Genomic DNA, 23,936 nt, shown 5'->3' on the forward strand with positions numbered 1-23,936 from the left:
ACCCAGGAGGCTGGTCCCTCCCCAGTGGCCTTCCCAAGCCGGAGCGGGTTGGGGTCTATGGCATCCCATAGACCAGCGGGGGGGGGAGGGTAAAGATCTTCCCCTCCCCCATTGCACAGAGCAAGGGCCACGAGGGAGGGGGCAGGATTTCCGAGTTGCCCTGGGGCAGCTGGGAGCCCCGCCCGCCGGGGCTGCCCCTTTCTCCCGGCTTCGCTGCAGGGAGCCCCGGGTTTGCAGCCCCCCCCCCCCCGCCGCAGGAACCTGCCCCCGCCACGGGGCGCTGCGGGCAGGCAGCAGGGAGCCCGGCGGGGGCTGCCCGCCCCAGGGGGGCCGCGGCGCTGCTAAGCCGCCCCGGCAGCCGCGTCTCCCCCACCCCGCTGGCCCGGTGCCCAGCAGGGCTGCGTGCTGCCGGCTGGAGGGGCCGAGCTCCCGGCCTGAACCCGCCCCCGCCAGCTCCCATTTCCCTAAAAAAAAAGAGGGGGGGGGAGCCCTCCGGTCTCCTGCCACTGCTCCGCGGCCCCCGCCTGCCCGCGCCGCTTCGCCCTGCGCTCCCGGGCTCGCCCGCCCGCCAGCATGTCCGGTCTCCGGGCGGGCTGGCTGCTGCTCTCCTTCGCCGTGCTGGGGCCGGCCCTGGACTTCCCCGACTACCCCGAGGGGCTGGAGGAGGAGGAGGACGCGGAGCCCATCGACTACAAGGATCCGTGCAAAGCGGGTAGGGCCGCGGGGCGCTGGCAGCCGCCGGCCGGGAGCCGCTGCAGGGCAGGGGCCGGGGGAGCCCGGGTCAGGCTGCCGGGCCGGCGGGGCAGACAAAAGGGAAGCGCCGTGTGTGGCCGGGGTTGTGGGCCCCCCCCTTTGTGTTGCAAGAAACTTTTCCAGCCCCCCCCCCCAGGAGGGTTGCCCCCCCCTCCGCCCGGAGTTGTGGGTTTCTGGGGGGGGGGGTTGTCTACCTGGGGGTGGCGGGGGGGGGGGGGCGTACCGCCTGCGAGGGAGACGGGGAAGGAAGCAAAATGCAGGACAATGTAGCACTTTAAAGACTAACAAGATGGTTTATTAGATGATGAGCTTTCGTGGGCCAGACCCACTGCCACGAGATTACCGGGGGGGGGGGTCCATCCCTCTGTTTAGACTTCGGACGTGGAAGGGCGGACGGGGCTCGAACGGGCTCGGCTCGCCCCCAGCCGGAGCTGTCAAAGCAGCAGGCGAACACTTCCCGCCCCAATGGAGCCCGTGTTACCCCCCCCCCCCCCCCCCCGCGGCCCCGGCACGACAGACCCAGCGGTCTCACTCCGGGGTGAAGGGGAGGGCTTCTGCTCCAGAGCTCAGCGGGGCAGGATCGGGCCATAAGCGAGAGGAGAATCGGGTCCTAAAGAGTTTGCAAAAGTTTTGTTGTTTTTCCTCCCTCCCCGCAGCTGAATACACCGCTGCAAGCAACAGTGGGAATTTTTTTTTGTGGGGGGGTGGGGAGTAAGATTTACAAAGAGGGATTTGGGGTGTGCAGCTCAGTTAGTGATTATTGCACGTTATGTGATCAGCGCCTTGGGGAGACACTTGGGTGTCCGTGGGCAAGTCACATCACTGCTCTGTGCCTCAGTTTCCCCATATGTGAAATGGGGACACTTTTGCAAAGCGCTGATGCTGAGAAAAGGGCCGGAAAAGTAAACGGATTAATCAGTCCAGCAGGATGCGTTGCTAGTGGCCAGCGTGGGAGTTTAAAATCTAAAGGTGCTGGGGGCCCGGCTGGGCCGCTGAGATTGCAGGAGTGGGACCTGGACTTGTGTTTGTACCACCAGGATGGTACAAAGCATCTTCTGATTGTATCCGAGTGATGCTTGTTATCCTCCGTGAGCAAGCCGTTCCAGGGGCTGGTATTAAAACTAGCAGCATCTACCGCCTCCCCTCCCCCCGGAAATCAAGGCTCTGTTGTGCCAGGTGCTGTATTTCATGAGAGACACTCTCTGCCCCTAAAGAGCCTGCAATCAAGACAAGAGTGCTGGGAGGGGAAACTGAGGCCCAGAGAGCGGCCGTGAGTTGCCCAAAGTGACACAGCAGATCAGGTCTTGGGAGAGCCTAATCTTGTGCTTTGGATCTTTGTGCCTTGTCCATCTAAATCTGCTCTCTTCAGCCTCCACTTCTTCACCTTGCGTTTCTGTGGGAGGGGGAAGGGACTTTAATTGTGGATTAATTTAGTGGTGGTCAGGATGGACAAAGGGAGGTTCCCGGGGAGTTCCCTGGGACTGTGCTTGCTGGTCCATTGTGTGTCTGAGACACGCGGAGTGGCACACTGGAGCCCTGCCCCCCACCTTGATTGGATCCATATGTGGCTCATTCAAATGTATGGCGGCCGTGATAGGAGTCCCCAGTCTGGATCGGGGTCCGTTGGATAGGCACGAGCACCGGCCGTGTCCTGAAGATCCTCATCGCCTGATGAGCTTTGGGCGTAACTCGGGATCAGGGCAGGGCTGTCGCTTCTTACGGGACGGGGAAACCGTTCCTACGTGGAGTTGTTCTGCTAAGACTGGCCTGGCCAACTACATCTCCCACAAAGCTCTGGGGAAAGGGGGGGTGGGAAGAGAGAGAGAGAGAGAGAGTGTGTGTGTGTGTGTGTGTGTGCGTGTGCGTGTGCGTGTGTGTGTGTGTGTTTTCAAGGCACCAGCTGCAATAAGTTTTCTAGGACTTTAAGAGCAGCCGGAAACAGCTGACTCCTTGGCACAGTGGATTTATTCCGTGGCTCCCTTAAGTTCCACATGGAGGAGGGGCAGAGGGAATAGCCAAGAACGGGGCTTGGGTTTCACTGCACAGCTCAATGCCCTGGGTATCCCGTGGCCGCCTACCCACCAGGGGTAACTCCCTGCTGCTCCCACCTTCCCCCTTGCCCTCTCTCCCCCTCCGCCCGACCCAGGGCGGTGCTGGCCCAGACCCGGCTGTCGTGCCAAGAGGCGTTTTCCTGAGCAACGCATCCAGGCTTGTGGTCCTGCCCGCGCTGTTATTCGAGTGCCCACATCACAGTGGTGCCCACTCCCTAGATGAAAGCAATGGGCGGTTCTCCTCGTCCTGCAGCCATCTCCTCCCCCGCTGTCAAAATAAACCTCCCCAGCTCTGAACCAAGGCCGCCGCGGTGGCTACCGCCTTAGCAGTTCAGACTCCCCAGCGCCGAGGGGCCCCTGGGTAGATTGCAGGGCCGATGGCTGCCTCCAAGTCCGTGTGTGCTGTGAGTTCTGCCTGCAGCGTGGGGATCCTGGCAAACACCCCCACGATTGCAACTCTGGGGGTGGCAGCTCCGAGAAGGAAGCCCTGTGCGGCTTTCACTCCCCTGCCGGGGCCCGGAGGACAGCGTCCACCTAGTCTGTGTTACTGAATCATAGAAGATGAGGCTGGGAAGAAACGCCAGGAGGTCACCCTAGTTTTCCCTCCCTCCCCCGACCAACCCCAGCCAGGGAATTGCTATTTCCGTAGATCCAGATCTCTGACTACAGATTTTCCTTCTGCCCTCATCACCTGTGTATCTGCAGCACCATCCAGTTGCATTAAGCGCTCCAGGGCCGTGTCTTGCTTGTGCATTGAGGTGTCCGGGTTTTGATTTTTGTCTGTCTCTGCACGTGCTGCTGTGGACAGTTGCTGTATTGAGTGGGTGGCTTGCCCAGGGAGTTGGCAAGTCTTTGGGTAGGCAGCTGGCTGAGCCGGTTTTCTGTCTCTGAGTCAATCTTTTGTGGCAGCTCGCGTTTATAAATCCGCTAATTAGCGCTTTGGTTACTGTCGATCACGGTGGGCTGCAGGAATGTGGCTGGCAGGCCACCTGGGTTCACTTTCATAAGAAGTGTGATCTTATAGTTAGTGTTGAGGAGGGAGAGAGGGGCTAATCCCAGCTCTGGGAGGGAAGTGTGGCCTAGTGGCTAGACTAGCACATAGGGGAGCTGAATTCTGTTCCCAATTCTGACAATGACTTGCTGTGCACTCTGGGGCCAACGCCGCTCCGTGCCTCAGTTTCCCCCACTGTGAAATGGAGATATGGACACGGACCCACCTCCCTGGCTTGGGATGAACACGGCCGAGTTAACATTTGCACCGAGCTTTGAGAAGGCAAAGGCCTCCTAAGGGCTAACCCAGCACGCACAGCTTGTGTTTGTGCTTGCATTGTCCTTGGGAGATTAAAATAAACTTGTTGAGCTCTTCAACAATGGAAACAAACTCCCAGGTGTCCCCCCCGCCCTGAGCCATGAGAGAAGGCCAGCAGCTATGGGCTTAGCCCTGTGTGAATTGCTGCTTCCTCTCAGCTTGGCGAGCTGCTGCAGTAATTGTGCCTCTGTCAGGTGACATTTTGGGGGGGAGGAGGGAGCTGAAAAATGTGGATCCTGATTTTGGATCCCCACCGCCCCCCCCCCCCCCCAGGAATGATTTGGACCTTCCCATTGTGAGGTGTAGGGTGTTTGGCTCCGGGAGGATGGTCCGGATGCTTTGCTGGTCCAAACATCCTTCCGGTGTGGCCTGATTTCTGGATCTCTGCGCATCCGGGAGAGCGGTGTGTGGGATACAGGATCACCTGGAATAAGAGTGGGGCTGTCCCTGAATAACTGGGCTAATTATTCAGCTTCACCATCATAGAATCATAGAATACTAGGACTGGAAGGGACCTCGAGAAGTTATCAAGTCCAGTCCCCTGCCCTCGTGGCAGAACCCAGTCCTGTCTAGACCATCCCTGACAGACATTTCTCTAACCTACTCTTCAATATCTCCAGAGATGGAGAGTCCACAACCTCCCTGGGCAATTTATTCCAGTGTTTGACCACACTGACAGGAACTATTTCCTAATGTCCAACCTAAACCTCCCTTGCTGCAGTTTAAGCCCATTGCTTCTTATTCTATCCTCAGAGGCCAAGATGAACAAGTTTTCTCCCTCCTCCTTATGAGACCCTTTTAGTTACCTGAAAACGGCTCTCATGTCCCCTCTCAGTCTTCTCTTTTCTAAACTAAACAAACCCAGTTCTTTCAGCCTTCCCTCATAGGTCATGTTCTCTAGACCTTTCATATTCTTGTTGCTCTTCTTTGGACCTTCTCCAGTTTCTCCACATCTTTCTTGAAATGCGGTGCCCAGAACTGGACGCAATACTCCAACTGAGGCCTAACCAGCGCAGAGTAGAGCAGAAGAATGACTCTCGTGTCTTGCTCACAACACTCCTGTTAATGCATCCTAGAATCATGTTTGCTTTTTTTGCAACAGCATCATACTGCTGACTCATATTCACTATAACCCCTAGATCCCTTTCTGCCGTCCTCCTTCCTAGACAGTCGCTTCCCATTCTGTATGTGTGAAACTGATTGTTCCTTCCTAAGTGAAGCACTTTGCATTTGTCTTTATTAAACTTCATCCTGTTTACCTCCAACCATTTCTCCAATTTGTCCAGATCATTTTGAATTATGACCCTCTCCTCCAAAGCACTTGCAACTCCTCCCAGCTTGGTATCATCTGCAAACTTAATAAGCGTACTTTCTATGCCAATATCTAAATCGTTGATGAAGATACTGAACAGAGCTGGTCCCAAAACAGACCCCTGTGGAACCCCACTGGTTATACCTTTCCAGCAGGATTGTGAACCATTAATAACTACTCTCTGAGTACGGTTATCCAGCCAGTTATGCACCCACCTTATAGTAGCCCCATCTAAGTTATATTTGCCTAGTTTATTGATAAAAATATCATGCGAGACCGTATCAAACGCCTTACTAAAGTCTAGGTATACCACATCTACCACTTCTCCCTTATCTACAAGACTCGTTATCCTATCAAAGAAAGCTATCAGATTGGTTGGAAATGATGTACTTTACAAATCCATGCTGGCTGTTCCCTATCTCCTTGCCACCTTCCAAGTGTTTACAGATGATCCTCCTATGTAAGAGCTCCCCAGATCATACCTGGGGTGTCTCTGCCGTGCACACCTGGTTGCAGGGACGCAAGCTTCAGCCTACTCGCTACAGCTGCTTGTCATAGTTGTATAGATGTGGCCTGTGAGCAGCTGCCAGCATGCGGCGTTTGCTGGGAGACACAAAGCACAGACCTTTGTTACACCTTGACTTCCATCTCTCCTCCGTCCGTGCATCGTGCACAGATGTAAAGCGGTGACTAGGTCTTGTGACTCCCACCCCCATGGCATTGGATTTTGTGGGTCAGTGCATGGGGCAGCTCATGCCCCGCTGCAGCTCACTGCAATGAGACACCTGTCCGGGAGGGGCTCTCTGGCCTTGGGGGAGGGCGGGGAATTGCGGGGAAGATCTCGTGAGTTTCCTTCCAGCTCTACGTTGCCGCAATTCTATAATAAGCCAGTCGGCGAGAGGTCGGCTCCCACCCTGCAGCTTTGGCAGGGCATGGGGACGGCTTATAGCAGGCAAGCTTTGGTCGCGTGCTGAATTGGGATCCCGAGGGTTTTAATCCCGGGGGCGAGCTGGCGGGATTTCCCATGGCGAGACACAGGGCTGCCTGCCTGGCTCGGCGGCACCTCCCATCTGCCCTTCTGTAGGTGCTGCCAGCAGCCTGGGTAATCCTTCTGCCGTGGATTCATGCCAGGTCACACAGCATGCAGGACTTCCCTAGGCTTATCAAGCCGCGCTGCCGCTGTGCGGAAACAGGGAGCAGAGGCAGGGCACTCCAACGGGCAGGAGGCTGCTCGAGAGGAGTGGGACCCAAACTCCCTGCGGATTCCTCTCTGGCAGAGAAGGGGAGGAGAGAGCCAAGCATCCGGGAGGCAGCACAAGCAGGAGGGGAGAGCTGAGCAAGAGAAACTAGGCTGGGAAGAGTTGAAGGGGCGTTTGGCTCAAAGAGCTGTCTGAACGGAAGAGGAAAGGGCCAGTTTTGTCAAGGGATCACTGCCCGAGTACTGCATTTCTTACCCACTGTGATCTTTAAGGCAGCTAGCACAGGGGCGTGCCGGATCTGGCCCCCGGAGCCGTTTGAGCCCCCGAGGCTGTTCAAAACGGCTGGTGGCTCCCCTCCGCCAGGGCACCCAGCACCTAGAGGGAGCTGCCAGCCGTATTAAACAGTGAGGGATTGGCCTGGGGAGCTGGGGAGCGTGCGAAGTCTCTCGCCCCCCTGGGGACGTAGCCCTGTGCAGGACACGGAGGAAACTTCCTTGAGCAGCCTGGGGCTGCTGCAAGAGGGAGCCTGCACCTCGGACCCTGCTGGGCTGCTGGCCGGGAGCCACCTAAGGGAAGTGACTCCCGGCCTGAGCCTGCCTCTGGACACCCCAGCCCCTCCCGCTTCCCAGCTCCCTGCCCCAGGTCACCACCCAAATCCTCCGCACACGCCTGCCTCCCCAGGTTACAAATCCCTCCCAGACCCTGTCCCCCTCCCCTCGCCCAGGGAGAACGTCACTCCTGCAGCCCTGCTCCCTCCTGGACCCTGCGCCCCCATCTCCTGCCCCTTACTTCACCCAAACTCCCACTCCCCCTCTCCTGCGCCCCAGTCCCCTACCCCGAGCTCCCTTCTCCACCCAGCCCCCGTCCCAAACCCCTCCATCGAAAAGTGCCGCAACTTTCCAGAATCTTGGAGTGCCCCCCCCCATCAAAAATTATTGCCCGCTCTAGCCTAGATTCACAGGGGATTGAGGGTCCTGGCTTTGCAGGAGGGAAGGCCCCCTCCCGGTCTGTCCGCTGCCGTGCGCGCTCTCGGCAGGCCTCCCGTCCAAGCAGTGACCCAGGCTGACCGGTGGAAGATGTGATTCTCTCCCAGCCGGAGGAGACGGCCCCAGCGCTTCCCTGACTCGAGGCCGAGGAGGGCACTGACTCATGAGGAGGTCTCCTGGGGTCAGCCACACATGCAAACAGTCTCGGGCTGGGAGAGGAGGGCCCGGGAGCTGGCAGCATCATGGGCAGGAAGAAGGAAGCTCTTGGGGAAGACGAGCAGATGTCCTCTGTGCCCCAGCCCGGGGCTGGGGAGCTAGCGAGCCAGACGGAAACTCCGGCCTGAGTCCTTCCCCTCCGAGAGGAAATCCCTGCGTGCTCGGATCGCATCGCTCCCTTTCCCAGTGGCTTCAGATTCCTGCGGAGCTGCGAGCGGATGCTGCTTGGCCCAGGGCCTTCCTGGCAGGGATCGAGTAGGTGCTAACGAGGAGAAGCATCGAGAATAGCTTTAGGACGAGGCCCGTGACCTAGTCATTGAGCGAGATGGATGGCGGCTGTATTCGGAGAGCGGCGTGTTCGTGCCCGGGTTTGGTGTCAATCCCACGTGGGCTACAGCCGGAGAAGACACTCGCTCCGGGAGAAGAACGTCCCAGCCCGCGCTTGGAAGGCAGCGGGGACGGCTGCTCGCTTGGCCGATCCTCAGGAGGTTTATTTTTCCCGGGCTAGGAGGTGACCCAGCAAAGGGCTGGAGGTGGTTAAAAAGGGATTCGATCCCGGGGAAGGGAGGATCAAAAGAGAGCAGGATTTCAAGGCATGCTCTGTGATGAAGGCAGGGAACATCGCCTGTGACAGAGTCGTCCCCCCACCCCACCCTGAAACCCTTGAAGTGTCTGTAGGGAGTTTAGATCCACTGAGTTCCTGCGGAAGACGAAGAGCCACCTGGGAAACTCGAGGAGGGTAAATAAACAGCATGTTGCTTGAAGGAGGCTATTTGGGCACTAGCTACCAGAGGGAGCAGAGCAGAAGCACTGAAGAAGAGCCAGCCTGCTGAGGTAATCCTGGTTAGCATCCGGGGATGCAATCCGGGTGAGAGGACGGTGTGATTCCGCCCTGAGAGAGGAGACGGCCTGAGAGGTGATGCCCGTGGAGGGACCATACGAAGTCCAAGGTGTGCTAGCCTGGTGACTGACACAAGACCCCTGTGAGGCAAGCCGCTGCTCTTCTCCCCATTTAAGAGATAGGAAAACTGAGGCCTCAAGAGATTCAGGCCTGGTTGAATTTTGCTGGCAAAGTTCTGTTGGTCGGGGGTGTGGTGTGGCATGATCTGTGAGCAGCCAAGCAGTGATGTAGTGGTTCCCTAGTGGTTAGAGCAAAGGATTCCAGAGTCAGGACTCCTGGGTTGTTTCCCAGCCTTTCAGTTAGAAGAGGCAGGCTCGGGAGCCATGACTGGAGGCTGTATCGCGGTCTCTGCCACTGACTGGCTGTGTGTGGTTAAACAGGCCACGCCTCCTCTCTGCCTCAGTTTCTCCATCTGCACAACAGGTCAGTGTTCTCCACCCCACGTGCAGGCAGCAATCTGAGGGCCAATCCAGGAACACCTCCCAGCAGCCCCTTCTCCCCGTCCTGCCAATGAACCGCAAACACTCTTCCTCCTCCACGGCTCGCTCGCCTCGGGAGAGCCCGTTTCCATGTGAATGACCTTGATCACGAAGAACCGGGGCAGGATTAAAAAAATAACCTGGTCCCCCTGCTGCACCGTTTCCAAATATTTTTCTTTCCAGCAGCTCTTCTTTCAGTAAGTGACGGACTCCGCTGGCTCCAGCCCTGTTTTCATAGTTGACTTGCATTTGCAAATGGAGGAGGAGGAGGTGTGTGTGTGTGTCTGTGTCTGTGTGTGTTTTCCCCCAGCAGCCCCGTGCAGCGTTCTCTGTTGAATAAATATCCCTTCTCTTCCGCTTGCTTCCAGAGAGGCCTTGGCAGGCGTTAGGCTTGATTCCTTGCCCTGCTTCCTCAGCTGCCCTGGGGCCCTTGCAGAAGCATCTCTTCTGCAGGGCGTAACGGAGCAGGAGCAGTAGGAAGGCGTGTTCTGCCGCCTCCCTTTGGGGCGATCGGATCCTGCCTGGGACCCATGGCTGAGCATCAGGGGAGCTGGCAGGATCGTCGGGCCCCGGGCAGTGTGTGGGAGGCGCGGGGGGGATGCTCTGTGCTCATGGAAGGGATGGGGCTGGAACAGCCAGCGCGCTGGACGGCCCTCCACTGGCCCCAAGAACCGGCCGCAGTGCATGGCGCAGGGCTCTGGAGCAGCGGGGTTCAAACTTTTTTTCTCATGTCCCAGCTGAAGAAAACGGTTACGCCCGCAGCCCAACGTTATTTGACTGGAGTGTGGGCTCCGGGGCGGGGCTGAGGGTGAGAGGTTTGGGGTGCACAAGGGAGCTCTGGCTGGTGTCAAGGCTGGGGCGGGAGGGGCTGACCTCAAGCAGCTCCCAGTCAGTGGTGCAGCGGGGGAGCTAAGGCAGCTTCCTGCCTCTCCTGGCCCTGCAGACCCTGCTGTGCCCCAGAAGCAGCCGGCAGCAGGTTCCCAGCCAGTGGGAGTGTGGAGCTAGTGCTCAGGGCAGGGGCGGTGCCTCCCCCTCCCAGGGCCTGTTGTCGGCTGCTTCTGGGGTGCAGCGCAGTCTGCGGTGCCAGGACAGGCTGGGAGCTGCATCAGGCCCCCCGCTGCTCAGCTGATCCCCCTGCAGCCACGAGACTCAGCGCCCGGCATCCCAGCACTGGGCCGCAATTCTAATGGGGCCAGGGCTCAGCTGAGCACCCCTCGTTCCTGAACGGGCTCTGGTCAAGCAGCGAGCGCCACGTCAGACGCATTTTTCCACCTGCCCCGCCCCAGACGTTGTGGGCTCCAGATGTATTGCGGGTCCCACCCTCGGAGATTTACAAAATGAGGCCCAAAGCTGCCCGGGCCCTGTCCCAGCCCTGAGATGCTCCCTAAGCAGCCTCCCCCTGGCACGGACGGACGGGGCTAACGTCTCCACCCGCCCTGCCATCCAGGAGCCCAATTGCCCCGGTGTCTCCTGCGCGCGGGGTGTGTGCGACGGGTGCGGACTAGGGCTGGTGGAGAGCGTGTAATTGAACAATCGTGTAACCGCATCCAAATGTAGCTGTTACACGACTATTGGATAGTTCCCGGGCAGGGCTGGCAACTGGTGCGCTCCTGGTCCCGCACCCAGGGAGCTCCCTGCCATCCCGCGCTGCTGCCTCTGGATCAGAGGCAGCAGCAGCCCCTGTCCGCAGGGGGCCCAAGCTCCCAACGGACAGAGACTGCACCAGCATCCCACCGAGCAGTCTCTGTCCCCAGGCAGGCGACTGGGTTCTGTTCCCAGCTCTGCACGCCACCGCCCTGCTCTGTGCCTCAGTTTCCCCATCTGTAAAAAGGGAAGAATACCACCAACCCTGTACCTAGTAACTGTCTTGCATGTTTAGCCTTTAGGCTCCTCAGCACAGACAAAGGGCAGGAGGGGAAACTGAGGTCCACAGAGGGAGGAGCCTTTGTGAAGGTCACACGACAGGCCCGGCGTGCTCTGTTTGCTTTCCCAATAATCCATCCTGCTTGCCTAATGCCCAGATAGACAAAGGCCATTTCTTCTCTAACCCCTTCCAGAATCCTCCCTTCCCCGTATCGAAAGCACTAACCCAAAGACGTGTCTCTGTTCCCAAAGATCGAGCGGCTCCCTCCCTTTTCTGATTGGCTCCCGCAACAGGGAAAGAACACGAGGAGAGCCACGCTGGTCCGGCTCGCTGAGCATCCTGTCTCCCCACAGTGGCCAGTGCCAGGTGCCCCAGAAGGGATGAAAAGAACAGGGCAATTACCAAGTGATTCACCCCTTGTTCCCCTGGCAGCTAGAGGCCTGGGGAGAGCCCCAGCCTGGCGCGGCATCCCTGACTTCTCCTCCGTTACTGTACCTCATTCCTTCTCTAGCCCACTTCCTGCGTTTTCTCTGCGCCTCGCCCCCTCCGGTCCCTGCGCTGGCTGCCGTCGCCGTGCCTCGGCGCGGGGCGTTCTCCCCACGCACCCCCTCGGCCCGCCCGCCCGGGACCGTTCGCACAGCCAGGAGGTTGAGGTGGGGAGCAGCAGGGCTCCTCCCAGAGGCAGGGGCCCCTCCTCAGACATTGACTGGAGCTTGAGGAATGCAGAGAGGGACGTGCGGCAGGACTAACGCGGGTCCCCCAGGGGCAAGGTGAAGGGGTACCGGGGTGCACTGAGGGGGTGCACGCCTGGGTGGTCGGTGAAGGTAGGGCTGGGGGAAGCAAGCTCCGCCCCCCTTCTGCTGTGGCCCTGCCCCCCGTAAGAGTCAAACCGCCTCCCTGCCCTGCCCCCCCCACCACAGGGGAGGAGGGCGGGTGGGCCTCCCCCGAGCACGGTGTGGGTGGGGCCAGGTTGCCGGTTTGGGACCTCCCCCCTACCTATTATGCCAGACGCCCCTGGGTGCATGACCAAGAAAGAACCCTCAACTTCTTCATGCGACTACCCGGCTCCCTACCTTGTTGCCCAGAATCCCGCAGGCCTTTGCCCCACCCCGACACCGTACCTCTGCTCCCCAGAATCCCCCAGGCCTTTGCCCCGCCCCGACACCGTACCTCTGCTCCCCAGAATCCCCCAGGCCTTTGCCCCGCCCCGACACCGTACCTCTGCTCCCCAGAATCCCCCAGGCCTTTGCCCCGCCCCGACACCGTACCTCTGCTCCCCAGAATCCCCCAGGCCTTTGCCCCGCCCTGACACCGTACCTCTGCTCCCCAGAATCCCCCAGGGCTCCAGCCCTTCCCCAGCAGCGTACCGTTACCTCAGACCCGCCAACTCTGCTGATGGCTCGCTCCCTGGCCAGACGCTTCCTGGCCCAGTGCCTCCGTTTCCCCCCCATTTAACAGGGTCAGCGAGACTGACCTGCCCCATAGCACAGGTTATGGAGCTGAATTTCTCCACTGTGTGTGTGATGAACATAAAAATATAAGAGCGGCCGTACTGGGTCAGACCAAAGGTCCATCCAGCCCAGTAGCCTGTCTGCCCACAGTGGCCAGTGCCAGGTGCCCCAGAGGGAGTGAACAGAACAGGGAATCATCCAGTGATCCCTCCCCTGTCACCCATTCCCCCTTCACCCCCCGACAAACAGAGGCTAGGGACACCATCCTTGCTAATAAATTTTGGTGGCTCTGACCTCCATGAATTATCTAGTTCTTTTTTGAACTCTGTTCAAGTCCTGGTCTTCACGACATCCTCTGGCAAGGAGTTCCACCAGTTGACTGTGCGCTGCGTGGAAAAAAAGCCTTCCTTTTGTTTGTTTTAAACCTGCTACCTATTCATTTCATTGAGTGACCCCTAGTGCTTATGCTATGGGAACAAGTAAATGACTTTTTCTTATTCACTTTCTCCACGCCAGCCATGATTTTATAGACCTCTGGCATATTCCCCCCGAGTCTCCTCTTTTCTAAACTGAAAAGCCCCCATTTTTTTAATCTCTCACTGGGGAACGAGCACCTGCCTCCGAGCTGAGCGATTGCCGCAGGCCAGATAAACGCTCCTGCCCGGTGAGGTTAGACACAGGAAGGACTCTGGACTGGTCACATGAGGAACACGGGGGTCGGGCCTCATGCTCCACTCAGCCCTTACTCTTGCTCTTTATCTTGTATCTGGGGTGCTAGCCCTGACCAGAGAGGGGCACGGTACTGCCCGGGCCTGCTAGCGTGGGTGGTGCACGCTCCTCTTCACGGACAGAGTGCACAGCACTGTGGGGTCACGCTGCTGATCGGAGGAGCAGAACCTTTTCCCCCTGGTGCAATGGTGAGGTACCCGGGTGGGGGTTGTGTGGCCCCATGACCACTCCATCCGCCGTGGCACAAGCAGGGTGCACTTCCTCAGTCGCGCTACGGGGGTCCCGTTTGCACGACTTCCGTCTCTACTGGGGTTCCCAGAGAAGAGTCAGTCTGGGGACTGGGTGGACCCAGAGGGCTAGAAAGGGGATCACAGGTTCCTCCCCAGACCAGGAATGAAGGGGAGGGGATGAAGGGGGGAGGGAGAGTGTATGTGTGTGTGTGTGAGAGAGAGACAGACAGACAGACAGACAGGAAGGATGGGCCAGGAGTTAAGATGCTAGCCTGAGACTTTGGGGTCCTCAATTCAATTATCTGCCCTGTGCCAGACTTTTAGGTAAGCCCCTTTGTTTCCTACCTGTGGTGTGGGGATAACAGCACTGCCCTACCTCACAACTGCTGAGGTGATGGGGGGCTACAAGTGCCTCTCTCTCTCTCTCTCTCTCTCTCACTCTCTCTCCCTCTCCCCCTGTCGGTTGTGCCCACGTGCAGTCACTCAGGAGAGATTCAAATGCTGCCCAGCGAATTAGCAGAGCTTTTGTTGCTACGGGTGGTGCACACTCACACTTGCCTCAGTGCACATTAAAAATTATTCTGCACATGGATGGAAAAAATCCCTACATGGATGGAAAAGAGTAGAGGGATCATTGCCTGACCCCCTATGTTACATCCCGGTACCCACTGAACCAAACCTATGCAGTAGCCTCAGAAGAAGCCAGGGGCTGGTCCACACCCAGTTGCTATTTACACTGGTGCAAAATCCTGCGCTGGAGTAAAAAGGTGTCTTGGTTTCAGATCACTTTGGGTTCTGGTGCCGTCCATGTGCCTGCAGCGTTGTTAAGGCCTGTGGCTTACACCAGGGCTAAACTCCCTCCCCGAGAAGGAAGCCTGCAGATTTTTTGCTCCTACTGGAAAATGATCAAGCTTGGGGGGTTGGTTTGGTTTCATTGTTTTTCCTTGGCCAGTGCTAGCTGTGCAGAATTGTGCTTCTCCCCAACCCCCGCCCAGCCCGCTATGCTCCTGTCTGTGTGTCACCCGGCTCCAGTATTTTGGGGGGGAGGGGGAAGTGCGGGACTGGCTGAATTCTCTTTTCAGCTTGTCTTTGCTGGGAGCGTAGCGTGCTCTGTGTGCAGCGCCAGGCTGGCCTGAGCTAGTGAGGGGGAGGGGGGACATTCCTGGCATAGTTAACAACTTTGGGATGGAAGTAGGATGCTGAGCTGTTGAAGCTGAGGCTGTTATTTGCCAGATCAGCAGCTGTCCTGGATCTACGTCCCCTCCTTCCACGCCGCCGCCTTCCTGTTCTGAGTAAACCCAGAATCCCTTCTGGTGGTCTGCGCCTGGGGGGGCTGCCCGTCAAGCCCGTTCCAGGTGGGCGCAGGAATCCACGTCGAGGTTTGGAAAAGATCGTTTTAGATCCCAGCTCCCCCACCCCCACCCCCAAAGAGTTTGGAACATGAGATGTCTTCTCACGCTGGCTCAGGCCCGTCGTCCAGCCAGGCCCGTCTCCAGCAAGCATCACCAAATCCAGATGCTTCCGAGGAAAGCGCAAGAAGCCCCGGAGTTGATCAGTGATCAGGCAGCTGAAGTTTTCTTGCAGGAGTCTTCCTTGCTCTCTGTTTCCTAGGATTGTTTCGGGTCTTGTTGGAAATCCCCCCATGTAGCTGTGTCTACAGGGGAGTCTCTTCACTAGCTACCTCGGGGCAGACAGCTCTTTAAGTCAGTGCCACTTACATTGCATGGGGTGTCTTCGCAACTTTGGTGGAGTCGGTTCGCTGACGCGGTAACGCAGAACGGCCCTCTCGAAGGGTGTTGCAGGGTTGTTTCTTTCCTAGAATCCCAGGGATGGCAGAGACCTCAGGAGTCATCGACTCCAGCCCCCTGCCCGAAGCAGGACCAACCCCAACTCAATCACCCCAGCTAGGACTGTGTCAAGCCGGGACTTCAAAGCCTCCAGGCTATGTCTACGCTGCAGGGCTACGTCTAGACTGGCATGATTTTCCGCAAATGCTTTTAACGGAAAAGTTTTTCTGTTAAAAGCATTTGCAGAAAAGAGCATCTAGATTGGCACGGATGCTTTTGCGCATAAGCACTTTTTGCGGAAAAGCGTCCGTGCCAATCTAGGCGCGGTTTTGTGCAAGAAAGCCCCGATTGCCATTTTCGCCATCAGGGCTTTTTTGCGCAAAACAGTTTTTACCTGTCTACACTGGCCCTCTTGCGCAAAAGCATTTGCGCAAGAGGGCTTATCCCTGAGTGGGAACATCATAGTATTTGCGCAAGAACACTGACAATCTTACATTAGATCGTCAGTGTTCTTGCGCAAATTCAAGCGGCCAGTGTAGACAGCTGGCAAGTTTTTCCACAAAAGCAGCTGCTTTTGCAGAAAAATTTGCCAATCTAGATGCAGCCCAGGGGTTTTGTGCAAGAAGTCTTTTGTGGAAGAGATCTTGAGCAAAAACATCTTACGCAAAAGCTCGTCCACACCTCAAAGGGCATCGCTTTTGCACAAGAGAGTGTCCACACTGCATGGACGCTCTTGCACAAGAAAGCGCTGATGGCCGTTCACAGAATGGCCACCGGGGCATCTGTGCTTTTTCGGGTAGGCTCTATTTGTGCAAGAAACCCCTGCAGAGCGTCCACACCGGCCTTTTTGTGCAACAGCTCATAGACGGTGGCAAAAAGCCTCTGTTCTGCCATTTTACTGTCCATTTACTTGTGCAAAGGTGCGCTTGAGATGTGGATGCTCCGCGGGTTTTTGCGCAAAGACCCTGCAGTGTAGACGTAGTCCTAGAAATGGAGATTCCACCCCTCCCTAGGAAACCCATCCCAGTGCTTCACCGCCCTCCTAGTGAAATCGTTTTTCCTAATATCCAACCTAGACCTTCCCCTGAATGGCTGGCCAGGCTCACACAAACCAACACAGCTTAGAAGTTGATCACACTTTCCATTGCGCCGCACAGCCCTGCAGTTAAGCTCAGAGGCACTTAGCCAGAGGTCCCGTGTTCAATTCCTGATACAGTTGAGCATCCCTGCTCTGGCATCCTTGGGACCTGACTGGTCCTGAATGGGGCTTGCCAGACCAAGGGAGGTCAATGTTGTTCCCTCTGCAGTCAGCACGTTCTCCCAAAGGGCCTCCAGCCTCCCAGCTGGTCTCCCCTCCTGGCCGCCAGGTTCCCGTTGGCCCTGGCCGCCAGACTCTTCTCCCGGCCCCGTTCGAGCTCCCTTGCTGCCAGCTCTCCTGCTGCCGGCCTGGCTCCCGCTCCCTGCCCAGCTGTACCCCCAGTCCAGCTACACTGCCAGCCGCTGGCTTGGCCTGCTCCCATCTGCCAGGCTCCCAACGATCCGTCTCTTTGCCACTGGACTCCCAGCCGCTGGGGCTCTCTGGCCCAGCCACATCGATGGCCCTGCTGGACCAGCGAGTCCCGGACCAGAGAGATTCAACCGGACCCACAACCCAGGTGGCGGCTTGGCGGTAGATCAAAGAAAGAGCTTTTCCTCTGGTCAAGACTTGCTAGAGCATAAAACTGCTTCCTCTCCATCCCACAGCAGTCTCTTTGGTCGGGTGTGCCCAGCTGTGTTTATTATCCGATAGACGTCTGGATAGTTAAGTCACTCTTGTGTGGCGTCCTGCAGCTTTAAGTATCTGGAGAGCTGGCCTGGTTGTGCTGTTTGCTCTCCCTGTCTCCCAGCTGGAGAAAATGCCCAGTGTGGTTTCTCCTTTGTTTTTCTTCCCTTTTATCCTGATCTGGACTGTTTGAGGCCAGAATAGCCCATTGTGATTATCTAGTCTGACTCCCTGGCTAGCATGGACAAGAGGATGTCTCCCTCCCCCGGTCATTCTCTTATCTCCTGAGCCTGTTTTGAGTCTGTCCTCTCCTTGAATTGCAATTCGCTGCTCTTGGAAATACATTCAGTATAGAGCTGGCAATTAATCACAGTTAGCTCGAGCAATGAACTCAAAACAAATTAACTCATGGTTTAAAAAGTTAATCGGGATTAATCAGTTTGAATTGTTCTGTTAACAGAATGCCAGTTTAAATGTATTATAAACTAGCAGATTTACCGGGGGTTGCTTGGATCTGTAATTCAGGAATCCCAGGAATAGGGACGAAGGGAATCCCAGGAAAAGGAACGAAGTGTGTTTTGTTTCTTCGTCCCTATAAACTCTTAGGCTACATCTACATTGGCAAGATTTTGCGCAAATACTCTTTAACGCAAGAGTTTTGGCGTTAGAGTATTTGCGCAAGAGAGCATCTACACTGGCATGTGCCTTTGCACAAGAGATGTGCTTTTGCACAACAGCATCCATGCCAGTGTAGACACTCTCTTGCACAAGAAAGTTCCGATGGCCATTTTAACCTTCGGGCTTTCTTGCGCAAGAAATTCATGTTGCCGGTCTACACTGGCCTCTTGTGCAAGAACAGTTGCACAAGAGGGCTTATTCCTGAGCGGGAGCATCATAGTTCTTGCGCAAGAAGCCCTGATTTCACACATTAGAACGTCAGTGTTCTTGTGCAAGAACTCCCCACCAGTGTAGACAGGCAGCATGTTTTTACGCAAAAGCGGCCACTTTAGCGCAAGATCGCGCCAATGTAGACACAGCCTTATCGTTCACTATGTTGTAACAAAAAAGGGCTGTAATCCATTTGGTTTCCAGTAACATTTTCATCTCGTTTTCAAACCTTAAGCGTTGATTTAGCCGGGCTAAGCCAGAGCACTACTTCAAATTTCTCCGTTGAAGAAGCTCTCCTCTTCCAGGATCATCCTATTTTTCTGGCTCATCTCAGTTCAGTCTCTTTCAGCATTCGCTCAGCTATGTCAATGGCTTGGTTTGGTGATTGTCTCGTTTCTGTTTGGTTTTATGAGGAGCCATCTCATTTCAGGCACCTCCTGTTTTCCTGACGTAACCAAACCCTTATGTGGCTTTAAGTTAAGAGGGCAGAGATAGGGTCCAGAGTGACTTAGACAAATTGGAGGATTGGGCCACAAGAAATCTGATGAGCTTCAGCAAGGACAAGTGCAGAGTCCTGCATGTGGGATGAAAGAATCCCAAGAATTGTTGCAGGCTGGGGACCGACTGGCTAAGTAGTAGTTCTGCAGAAAAGGACCTGGGGGTTACAGTGGATGAGAAGCTAGATATGAGTCAACAGTGTGCCCTTGTAGCCAAGAAGGCTAATGGCATATTAAGTTGCATTAAGAGGAGCATTGCCAGCAGATCCAGAGATGTCATCATTCCCCTTTATTCGGCTTTGGTGAGGCCACATCTGGAGTATTGTGTCCAGTTCTGGGGCCCCCACTACAAAAAGGATGTGGACACATTGGAGAGAGTCCAGCGGAGGGCAACCAAAATGATTAGGGGGCTGGAGCATATGACCTATAAGGAAAGACTGAGGGAGTTGGGTCTGTTTAGTCTGCAGAAGCGAAGAGTGAGGGGGGATTTGATAGCAGCCTTCAACTTCCTGAAGGGAGGTTCCAAAGAGGATGGAGAGAGGCTGTTCTCAGTAGTGACAGATGGCAGAACAAGGAGCAATGGTCTTAAGTTGCAGTGGGAGAGGTCCAGGTTGGATATTAGGAAAAACTTTTTCCCTAGGAGGGTGGTGAAGCCCTGGAATGGGTTCCCTAGGGAAGTAGTGGAGTCTCCATCCCTAGAGATTTTTAAGTGTCGGCTTGACAAAGCCCTGGCTGGGTTGATTTAGTTGGGATTGGTCCTGCCTTGGGCAGGGGGCTGGACTTGATGACCTTCTGAGGTCTCTTCCAGCTCTATGGTTCTATGATTCTAAAAGGAGGCGGTCTACTGAATTTGGTGGTCCTGGCTCTCACCATTTAGGAGGAGATCTTCAATAAGACAGCCAGCCAGCGTCTCAAAAATATAATAGAGGTAGAAAAACAGCCTCACTGCTTATAACAAATCTAAGTTGATATTCTATTGATTCACAGTGTGATTAAAATGGAGATTAATCCGATTAATTTTCTACATTGTTTCACAGCCCAAATTCAGAACAGGGGCCCTGATCTCTTGGGGCATCTCCCCAGGGACTGTTGCAAAGGGAGACTATTTTGAGAGCTTAAACGGGACTGATGTGGTGCAGAGGACTTAATTCGGCTCTGCATGGAGGGTCAGTTCCCCCGGGTTGAGCTGCGATAGGATCTACTTCTGTTTTATCTGCATGACCCTCCTTTGCCACTGTCATTCCCCCTGTTTGTTCTTGCTGGCTCAGGAGAACATCACGTTCCCTTTTTGTGTGCATGACCCCTCTCTCTCAGTCCCATGGCTCCCCGTTCGCCTGCTGCTCCACCTGCCTGGCCTGTTCCGTGCGGCGGTGGGGTCTGTGTAACTCATCTAGAAGTGACTGCTGCAACTGATCGGGGAAACGATATTCTTTTAATAAGCCCTGTGGGATATTTCCAACTGCGAGGAGCTACCGGAAGGCTACCCAGCTACCCAAGTCTCTGGTTTGCCAAAACAAGTCATCTGGCCTGCTGGAGATCTTTAGCGTAGTAGGGCACTGGGGACTGGTGAAGGTGAAAGGTGAGCCGGGGAAGGAGCGTGCCTCTTGCAGGTTGGGGACTGGCTGCTCCAGGGACTGGCATGTGTCATAATAAGAGCCTTGTTTGTACAAAGCCCAGCCCTGGAATTACATCAGCATTCCAAGAATCAAAAGCAAGAGAGTCAACGTCAACCGGCTGAGTATCAAGTTATTGTCCAGCTGTTGGAAAAAGCCGGCTAAGCCAGGGCTTTTGCCCCCGTGAGAATTCTGAGCCGCTGTGATGCAGCAGCACTAACGTGTGACCCAGTCAGAAGAACGCTGCCGATGCTGAGCTGCTCTCTGGTACCTTCCCCTTCTCGCGAGAGTTTGAGCTCAAGCACCACGTGCTTCAGCTTGAGTAGGGCTTCATGGGGCGTAGACTCCGGGCTGGCCCACTGCACAGAGGAGAGTGTATTCTAAGCCTTTCAGAAACAGGAACTGATTTGCTTCCTTTCGGGAGGGATCAAGGGGGAGTCCATCAATATTGTCCCAACATTACTGATGGGGAAACCGAGGCACGGAGGGTTGAAAGCTAAAATAGTCAAAAGAAGCCACCACTTTGGGTGTATGGTGCAAGGAGATGTTGTTAGATGTTTGGCTCTGTGTGTGTGTATTTTCCATCTGTATGCCGCCCCCCGCCCTGCAGACAGCTGGCACGGCAGATCTTGAGCGAACCGCCCAATGACCACAAGATCCATTAAGGGACAAAGGCGCCCAGCCAGGTTTCTTGTAGACAACGCATGGCAGTAGTATCCCACACACTCCACCGGACCACTAATCCATGTATGCCCATAACATGGACTGGCTCAGAGAACGGCAGGACTTTCCATTCCTCCCTCGGCCACACACTGATACTTCCTCTGAGATGCATCTTTATACCCCCATAAAAATAAATCAGTACAGTTCTGTAACATAGTTAGTTACCACCCTCTCATCTTGCACAGTCTAGTTCTATCAAAACAACCCTATTACATGCTGTCATCCTGACCTCATCTGTAAGAAGTGGTCACTGTGATCCATTTATCCGCGGGGAATGGTTTGTCCCATCCTGCACACAGGGTTGTGCTGGTACCACTTGCTCTAGGGATGGGTTTGCGTCAATGTTCTGTGACTAATGCTTCTTAGGAATGGGCATTTCTGCAAAATCTGCCCTGTTCTTGCCAGTTTCTGTGTGCAGCTGCTGCCTCACACCAGGCCTCTGATACGAGGGCTGGTGTCTCAGGTTCTCTTCCTACGTGTTAGGAGTGTGACCTGAGAAATGGGAGCCTGATTTTTAGCGTTGAATGAATGAAAAGAGAGCAACTCCCCGGATTCTTCCTGGCCACACCCAGTTGTTTGTCGGGTTTTTGTTTACCGTTTGTGAGAAGTGAGCCCATCCAATCCACTGCTCCCCTCTACAACTGTTCTAACAATCCCAAACTGATCTGTCACTTATGGTAGAACTTCCAAGTCACAACCACCTCGGGAGCGTTGGTAACTCTCAGCATACCGTTACGGTGGCGCTTCCTAGCGTTTACACCTGAACATTGACTTTCTACAGCTTTGGAACTTGGTTGAAGAAAAGTGCTGCTTTCCCCATATTTTTTTAGTAGTAGTAGTATTAATAGGCAGTAGGTTTAAAACAAACAAAAGGAAGTTTTTCTTGACTGTGTGCTGAGTGAACCTGTGGAACTCCTTGCCAGAGGATGTTGTGAAAACTAGGACTTTAACAGAGTTCAAAAAAAGAGGTGGGTAGATTCATGGCGGTTTGGTCCATCAATGGCTATTAGCCAGGATGGGTAGGAATGGGGTCCCTAGCCGTGGGTCTGTACAGGTGAGCGATGAAAGATCCTGCCGCAAAGAGCTCTCACTTGAGAGTGATCTGTCCATTGGGTTTCCACCATGCTCTGTCTACCCCAGGCTTGACTGTCGGGGTACTGAGCAGGGCACCTGCAATTAAGGCAGTGGGCGCTCTGGGGCTCTGACCTACGAGATCAAACTCCATCATCACTAGGTGATTGTGTTACTGGTGGCACTAATTAGCCCAGCCCCTACATTCCCGCACCCGCATCCCCTCCCACCCTAGCGACAGCCTGGGAAAGCAAGTAGGCACCGAAGCTGATGCGCAGTCTTGGCTTGGACAAGCCAGTAGAGGAAGCAAATGGCACAGCCCCTTCACCAGTGCAGCCCTGCATGCTGGCCCCCGGGTGATCCGACCTTGAGCTCTAGCTGCTGTGGTACAGCACAGGGAGAGAGGGGCGCGGCACTGATCAAGTGGAAGCTCCTAGTGCCCATCAGCAGGCCCTCAGTGGTTTCCACTGCACTGGAGACAGAAACAGCTGGAGAGCTCATGGCTATGCTGATAAGAGACATATTTGCAGGCCGTTATCCTGAGAGCAAATCCTAATGACCATCTTGATAAGACTCTTCTTTCTTTCTTTCCTTTCTTTCTTTCTTTCCTTTCTTTCTTTCTTTCTTTCTTTCTTTCTTTCTTTCTTTCTTTCTTTCTTTCTTTCTTTCTTTCTTTCTTTCTTTCTTTCTTTCTTTCTTTCTTTCTTTCTTTCTTTCTTTCTTTCTTTCTTTCTTTCTTTCTTTCTTTCTTTCTTTCTTTCTTTCTTTCTTTCTTTCCAGTTCATTTTCACAATGTCTTTCCTTTCCCTGCCCTTCCTCTGCTCAGTGACTGCAAATGAGAGCTAGGTCAGTTACAGTACTGGGAAACACACAGCCGCCCCAAACCGCTGCCCTTCAACCTGCCCCTGCTGGAGATTGCTGCATCCTCTCCCTCCTCTGGCTGCAGCCCAGGCCTGAGCTGCTGAGCTGTTGTTGTGTCTCCCTGCTGCCCGCCCTGCGCTCGGGTCGATCCCGGGCTCGCCCAGATAAGGCCCCGTTTCTGAAATAGACAAAACAGGCCCCGGCAGAGCCAAGCGGAGATAAACCTGGCTGGAGGCACCAGGCGCCCATGTAAACGAAATGGAGCCTGCGGAGGGAAGTGGCGTTAAAGGGCAAAGATCTGGCGGAAGCCCTAAGGGACTCGTCTTTTTCCAGTGAGGAAAACGGGCAGGTTTTGGGGCTGGCTGGCAGGGTTGCCGGACACTTGCAGCCCAGCTGCATTATGCATCAGCTCACTGGGAATGCTGATGAAATTGACGCAGTCCACTGCTCTCAGTCCTACCGAGAGAGCTCAGGACTCGACTCTATCTTCAGGGCAGGGGCCTCCCTAGTGTGACCCTGCCTCTCCGCCCCCACGGCCCCGCTGCTGTGGCTGAGACCTCTCCCGTCTGTCCTCTGGGGATGTTTAATAGGGACAAATGCAAAGTGCTCCACTTAGGCTACGTCTAGACTGCAAGCCTCTTTCGAAAGAGGCTTTTTCGAAAGATACTTTCGAAAAAGCTTCTTTCGAAAAAGAGCATCTAGACGACAATCAGTACTTTCGAAAAAGCAAGCTGCTTTTCCGACAGAGAGCACCCAGGCAGTCTGGATGCTCTCTTTCGAAAAAGCACCGTTTGCATTACAGAGCGCCTTTTTTTCGAAAGAGCACTTTCGAAAAAAGGCGTTCTTCCTCGTGAAATGAGGAGTACCGCCGTCGAAAGAAAAGCCGAATTCTTTCGATTTAATTTCGAAAGAACGCTGCTGTAGTCTAGACGCAGGTGAAGTTTTTTCGAAAAAAGGCTACTTTTTTTGAAAAAACCCTGCAGTCTAGACACAGCCTGAGGGAGGAACAATCCGTTTTAGAATGGGAAGCGACTGTCTAGGAAGGAGCCCTGCAGAAACGGATCTAGGGGTCAGAGTGGACCACAAGCTGAATATGAGTCACAGTGTGACACGGCCGCAAAAAAAGCCAGCATGATTCTGGGAGGCATTAACGGGGGTGTTGTGAGCAAGACACGAGGAGTCATTCTTCCGCTCTACTCTGCGCTGATTAGACCTCAGCTGGAGTATTGTGTCCTGTTCTGGGAGCCACGGTGT

At 55.2% G+C, this 23,936-nt stretch overlaps 1 protein-coding gene across 2 annotated transcripts in view; it reads left to right on the plus strand.

Moving 5' to 3' along the window:
* Positions 1-282: 282 nt before the first annotated feature.
* The window catches only part of BMP1 (bone morphogenetic protein 1), a 99,044-nt gene continuing 75,390 nt past the window's right edge, over positions 283-23,936 (plus strand). The window contains exon 1 of one of the 2 annotated variants that reach the window (XM_075910889.2): positions 283-712. In XM_075910889.2, coding sequence (XP_075767004.1) covers positions 574-712 — 139 coding nt within the window. In that variant the 5' untranslated portion in view covers positions 283-573. The remainder of the gene's footprint in view (positions 713-23,936) is intronic. The other variant, XM_075910890.2, reaches the window with a different exon arrangement.

This window comes from Pelodiscus sinensis, chromosome 28, assembly GCF_052426305.1.
Source record: "Pelodiscus sinensis isolate ZL-2025 chromosome 28, ASM5242630v1, whole genome shotgun sequence".
Taxonomy (NCBI): Eukaryota; Metazoa; Chordata; order Testudines; family Trionychidae; genus Pelodiscus; species Pelodiscus sinensis.